This window comes from Octopus bimaculoides, chromosome 5 (assembly GCF_001194135.2).
Source record: "Octopus bimaculoides isolate UCB-OBI-ISO-001 chromosome 5, ASM119413v2, whole genome shotgun sequence".
Lineage (NCBI taxonomy): Eukaryota > Metazoa > Mollusca > Cephalopoda > Octopoda > Octopodidae > Octopus > Octopus bimaculoides.
In genome coordinates, this window is record NC_068985.1 from 33907580 (window position 1) to 33914072 (window position 6493).

Here is a 6493-nt window from a genome sequence, read left to right on the forward strand (position 1 = left end):
TCATGTAGTAAAGGTTTGACCAGGTCGAAGTTTACTGCAACAACAAACTGTACCCCAAGCATGCCCAGGTGTATTTTTGTGGAAATCTGGTGTAAGCATCCCATATAACCCCTCATAATTTTTGTATTTTTAGAAAACTACACATGGGAATTCATATGATTATGCAAAAAAAAAAAAAATGTATGATTTAAGGGCGATTTGGCTGTGTTTTTTAGTGCATTTCACAACCACCTGATACCTTCGTCGTTTCTTTATCACTCTCACATGTATTGATGTTTTTCAATATTTTTCTCCACATACACATTTAATGATATTTTTAAAAAATTCGAAAAAGAATGGAAGTTTTAGGATTTATGAGGGGGAAGGGGTTAAATATTTTCTTTATTAAACATTGTTTTTCATAATTGTATGAATTCCCATGTGTAGAACAAATTCGCAAAAGATTTCCTGAAAATTTCAAAAAATAAAAAAGTTACGAGGAGTTATATGGGGTGCTTAAACCAGAATTCCGCATTTTAGAGGGGTCGGGGAGTCCCCGTTTTTATTACTTAGTGTTGGTAATCTGTGGAATGTTATTTGGTGTTTATTGTAGGCAGATTGGAGCTCCAAGCAAAACTAGCATAGTCCTTTATAGATCCAACGTATCTTTTGTATACTTTGTTGTTTCTTTCTGCCTGGCAAATGTAATACCTACTGATTGTATGTATATCAGTTTTCTTCCTTTTACTTCATATTGTATGTGTGTTGAGAATTTTGTGAATGTGTTAGCATTTTGTCTTCGGTGAATGGTTTGTTTATGTTGTTGACTGTGATGGTCGGTTAAGGAGTCAAGTGGTAACTTGTTGATCTAAGTTTTGGTTAATTTTAATTTCAGTTCAACTTACGTTTATTGTTTTTATTATTATATATCTCTTAATTCAATAAAAAAATTTTCGGAATTTTCTTTTGCAAGAAGATGCATAAAAATATTATAATAATAGCAGTTTAAAAATATTGATATATTACTGTATGAAAAAAAATGACATGCGGATAAAAAATTGGAGCGATACTTTTTAGGAAGTTGCCGGTATTTCCGGGTCCATTTATACAGTTTATTAAAATCGAGATTTTGAAACCAAAATAGAGCAACATGCCTCAATGTTGCGTTCCACAATGTAACAACAGGAGTGAAAACTGTGATTTATCTTTCTATCGATTCCCGACAGCAGAAATGGACAAAAACAAATGGTTAAAAGCTATCAAGTAAGTGTCAAATTCCGTCAACTTCCAACGCCCACAGTCGAACGCTTGGGTCCATCCATTAATCGGTAGAAAACAGTAGTAGATACTGAAACATATGTAAATATTGCGCTAATTGACATGTTTAGAAGTGCATAACGCATCTGATGCGTCTTGGATTAACTGTTTTTATTATAACGGGACTGTGTTTCCGAATGAGGTTGTTGAATCTGAAGATAACTGATTCCATTATAGACCTGATAAAAATTGAAAGCATAATTAATTTTGGAACATCCTGATGTACTGATTTGGTAAATGTACGAACGAGTCAATACTTCCAAGCTACTTTTTCTCAATTTTAAGCTCTAGTGTGTAATGGATGGTTTCATTTCTTTTCTTTTTCTCTGTCTTTCAATACTGTCAGTGGTAGCATGTTATGCGATTGGAAATTATTTCTGTTTACATTTTCACCGTGCAGTCGACAACTTAAATTTCTTTCAAATGGCGTTGTCTCGATGTTTGTATTGAACGTTTTCAACGTCCAAGATGTTAGTAGCTTTTAGCGTTTTTCAAATTTCCTTTTTTATTTTAAATTCTAATCTTTATTTTCATATCTGGGAGGAATTAATATTTCTTTCTCAAGCAAGATGGCGCCTATTCGATTGGAAATATCCTACCTTAAAATCTTGACAATTTTATAGTTAAAAACTTTATAAAGTAATATTAGACATGTTTCTGGATAAAATAGTATCATATCTTTACCCACTGCTTACTTAGAACTGATTAGGCAAACCCTAATTTGCTAACATTTCATTTACTCTTACTTTCATTTTATTTTAGCAGCTTCATATATATTAATTGGAATTTATATATATATATTACATTACCCAACGACAAATTCAATTAGTAAATTATTCAATACTTTATTATTTTATCGTCTGCCTTCACGTTTTGAGTTCAAATTCCGCCGGGGTCGACTTTTCCCTTTCATCCTTTCGAGGTCGATAAAATAAGCACCAGTTGAATACTAGGATTGATGTAATCTTACCCACTCCCCAAATTTGCTGGCCTTGTGTCAAAATTTGAAATCAGTATTTTTATTACATAATATTGACATCTTTTAACTAAACACAAGGCCGAGTTTTTGTAAAGATTAGAGAATAATAATTACACAAATCCCAGCATATTGCTGGTATCCTCTTTATCGATCTGGTGGGAATGAAAGTCAGAGTACAATAGGATGAAAATAACGCTTTTTCGGTTCTGCATTCTCCCATCACTGTTTAGATATATAGAATTGCAAAAATTCTTTTCATTTTTGACAAATACACACACACACACTCACGTATTAACTAAACAGGCGCCCATACACACACGTCTTTAAAGCTGAATGGTGGTATTTACTCTCACTTGTTGAATTTATGGTTAATTTCTACGTTTGTTCATTTAATCAGAGAAAATGAGGGGCCTATTTCGCTTATCTTAATTCATTGGAAAACCGGACTCGTCTCTGAGTGCAAGGATAATTGTGAATCCGATCTCCACGCAGATATTCATGTTAGTCCGTCAGTACTTAAGGTTAACAGTTAACAGCAACAGACCATAGCATTTCCGAATTTTCTTCATGACATTCCAGATATCCTCATATAATCCACAATAAACGATTGGAGATCTTACAAGAGTGCTCACTGAATTTACTTACATGCGATAAAGTAAGCTGGACGAAAGAGATACATTTTATTGTTACGTAACATTTTCTTATAAATTTTAGTTGCACACAATAATATTTATTCCTGTCCTAGCCTTTGAGTATGAAAAGTTTAACCAATATTCTATTTCCTCGAACTACACATTAAATATCAAAGAACTCTCAGTGGCTTGCAAACTACACTTGACATAGAGCCTCAAAATGAGATTATTTTTAATTAATAATGAATATTCTTTGTGCCATAATTTTGTCCATTTAAAAGCACATAGATTCACTTTTAAACTAATATTTTTCTATTATTCTGTACATTAACAACTTGCTTATTGTAATCTCTAACAATTCCTAAATAACTACTCTTCTTTAATGCTTTTTAATCTTTTTCACTTATTCACACCAAGCTTGTATTGCTTCCAGTATTTTCCAATAAAGATGTAAAAAAGGATCATGTCTCTTTCTATTGAAAGACAGACAAAATCATCGTTTATATCAAAAAGCAATATTCTTCACCCTCGTTGCTCTTGGACGAAACAAAACCCATAATTTCTTGGCCTTACCATCTCTGCTGGATATTCCTGGCAATCCAACATACAAACCTGTAAAAATTCCAGATACTAACCTTTCTCTTCAAAATGAGAAAATATTTCAGCTCTAATCAGTTGCTGACTCTCAACAAGGTTCAAGTGAGGCCCATGATGAGATGGTATTTCTCCTACTCATATAAACATTCGAGAACACATTCAAAATAAGACCTGATTGACAAATATTTGCTCAAAAATGCACTTCAACCTCTGGCACATAGACATACTGTCTCCTTTCTTTTGCTTAACTAATTAGTTACATACCATCTCCATTCATCTTTCCTCCATAATCACCCCTATTATGTCTATTTAAGACCTGCACTAATGATGACTGGTTAAACCTTCCAACTCAGAGTGTCAACCATCTGGAATTTTCCCCCTGCTAAGTGTAGGAAGAATTTTGATGGTCATCTATGTAGCTCCTTCCAACTAACCAAACCATATTTATTAAAATAAGCTAGTGTCAAACTCTTTCATCATACATGTACCATCTAGTTACAAATACTCTATTTCACAGAGTATTAGTGGCTATATTGTAAATGTACAATGAAAGATTTTGATACTTAATTACTGTATAATAATGTAAAAATATAATTTAAAATAATGAATATAAGAATCCATGTGTTTTAAATGACTAAATTAACTAAAACAATGCAATTTCCTTAGTTTCAACAGATATTCATTGATAAAATCTCTTGCCAAATATGCAAAATAATAAATTCCCTTAAGTTTGCTTGAAACTGAAGAAACCATATTTTTGCAATAATCATGTTGAACAAATATCTATTCATCTAATGAATGTCTTTATATGTGTCCTTATTAATACATATGTGAACATTTACTGAAATATAGTAATGCATTGATTAATTATAGAAAGTAAGAAAAAAAAAAGAAAGAAATGAGTTGGAAGATAGTATGCAAGCAGTTTCCATTTTCAGTAATTGAAACATAACGAAACTTTGAGATCTTGCAAAGTGGGAAGCATGAAGCTAGTTGTAAGCAATTAGTTTCTATTTACAGTAATTAAACTATAATGAAGCTTTATACTTAAAAAGTAGAAAACATGAAAGCTGGTTAATTTGTTTACTTTACATAATTGAGTTCTGTAGTTCATGGTATTTAGCTCAAAGCCTGCTTGGTTAAATATTCAAAAAATGTTTCTTTTAAATGTACATTGATAACATACAGTAAATGTGAACCAAACATTCATCACAACTAGTTCCAATTTTCTAAAAAATTGTGCTTTCAAAATAATGTAAAAATATAAATTTTTTTTAATAAGCCAAAGTATACTTAAGGGTTTATGCTCAGCTCTTGTTTCATGGTGTTGACTAAATAGGTGATAACTGTTCACTGGATGTTGTTGGCACTCCGTCGCTTACGACATCGAGGGTTCCAGTTGATCCGATCAACGGAACAGCCTGCTCGAGGATATTCAGCGTGACACAGTGTGACAAGGTTGACCCTTTGAATTACAGGCACAACAGAAACAGGAAGTAAGACTGAGAGAAAGTTGTGGTGAAAGAGTACAGCAGGGTTCACCACCATCCCCTGCCGGAGCCTCGTGGAGCTTTTGGGTGTTTTCGCTCAATAAACACTCACAACGCCCGGTATGGGAATCGAAACCATGATCCTATGACCGCGAGTCCGCTGCCCTAACCACTGAGCCATTGCGCCTCCACGTTCATTGGATAGAGACTCAATTGCTAAGTGAAGTGAAACATTTGGAATTAAATGCATTGCTTAATTCTGTTTAGTCTCTTCAACTGATCTGTATGTAACATACATATAAACCTATTTTATTTGCATTTGTGGAACTAAGTGTTTGAAATAAATCTCTATGCATCTTGTTTAATGGATTTTTTTTTTCAAAATATATTGCCATTTTTATATTACTTAGTAAAATATAAAAAAAAAATTAAATGCTTTATTTTATTTGGATATTTCAGACGACAAAACTTTATTCCAACCACAAATAGTCGTGTTTGTAGTTGGCATTTTCCTGTTGGTAAGAATGCAGGACCTTTGAGATTTGCCTGGAACATAAACAACTTCCTAGAATCTCCAAGTCCAGAGAAACGTCGACGTAAACCAAATAGTAGTAACAAGAACCACAGACACTTTGACCACAGCAAACGTAAGAAGCACCAAGAAGAGAAGACATCACCCCATGTGAACCCATTAGTTGTTCTGGCCCAAGTTGCTTTGCAAGATGCAAATTCAGACGCTGTTCTTTCATCATTTGATACAAACCTCTCTATATCAAGTAACAACAAACAAGATGATGCATTAGATAACCCTAATCCAGAACACTTAGATAGTTAATCCAATTTCTAAATAGGAAATATTAAAATATTAAATGATTAAAAAACAAAACAAAAATAAAAAACACTTTTATCAACAATAATTTTCAATTATTGTAACTAGATTCCACATACATTTCCAGAAAGCTTTAATTTAGTGGGATTTAAAACATAAAGGACAAAAATTTTAATTTCATATATTTCTTTTTTTTTAATTATATTCCTGGCTGGTTATTTTACTGCTTCTTTGTAATTTATATATATATATATATATATATATATATCATAAAATACATTTTGAAAATATATAGAGACTAACAATTCACATGCACAATCATCATCATGATTTTGGCATCTTTTTTTTTTAATTGCTAATATACAACAGATAAACTTGCAATACAGCATATTTTCATTTATTTCAGTGTTATGTTACTTGATTTTTAAATCTGAACTCATCACTTTCTGGTAGACTATCTCAGGGCTGATTTTGCTACAAACATTTCAGCCATTAACTTATAGCACATCACCAGTTTGGTAGTATTTTCTACTTGCCACTTATCTACAAATTAGTTACTCATAACCTCCTTGAGAGAAAGTACAAAAGGGCTAATGATAGTAACTTATAACCATAAGACAGTAGAATGTAATTTCAGTTAGATTTGGCTGCTTCTTCTGAGTAACATAAA

At 32.3% G+C, this 6493-nt stretch overlaps 1 protein-coding gene across 1 annotated transcript; it reads left to right on the forward strand.

The window, feature by feature from the left end:
- The first annotated feature begins 346 nt into the window (after window positions 1-346).
- Window positions 347-6223, forward strand: LOC106869171 (THAP domain-containing protein 5). The gene is made up of 2 exons (XM_014914791.2): window positions 347-1242; window positions 5454-6223. The coding sequence occupies exons 1-2, from the start codon at window positions 1130-1132 to the stop codon at window positions 5827-5829; spliced, it is 489 nt and encodes a 162-aa protein (XP_014770277.1). The 5' UTR covers window positions 347-1129; the 3' UTR covers window positions 5830-6223.
- The last annotated feature ends 270 nt before the right edge of the window (window positions 6224-6493 follow it).

What these genes read in the sequence shown, in the direction of transcription:
- LOC106869171 (XM_014914791.2), top strand. Translation starts at nt 1,130, where the DNA reads ATGCCTCAATGTTGCGTTCCACAATGTAACAACAGGAGTGAAAACTGT. An exon ending in AAATGGTTAAAAGCTATCAA is followed by an intron (nt 1,243 to 5,453) that starts GTAAGTGTCAAA and finishes TGGATATTTCAG; the next exon opens with ACGACAAAACTTTATTCCAA.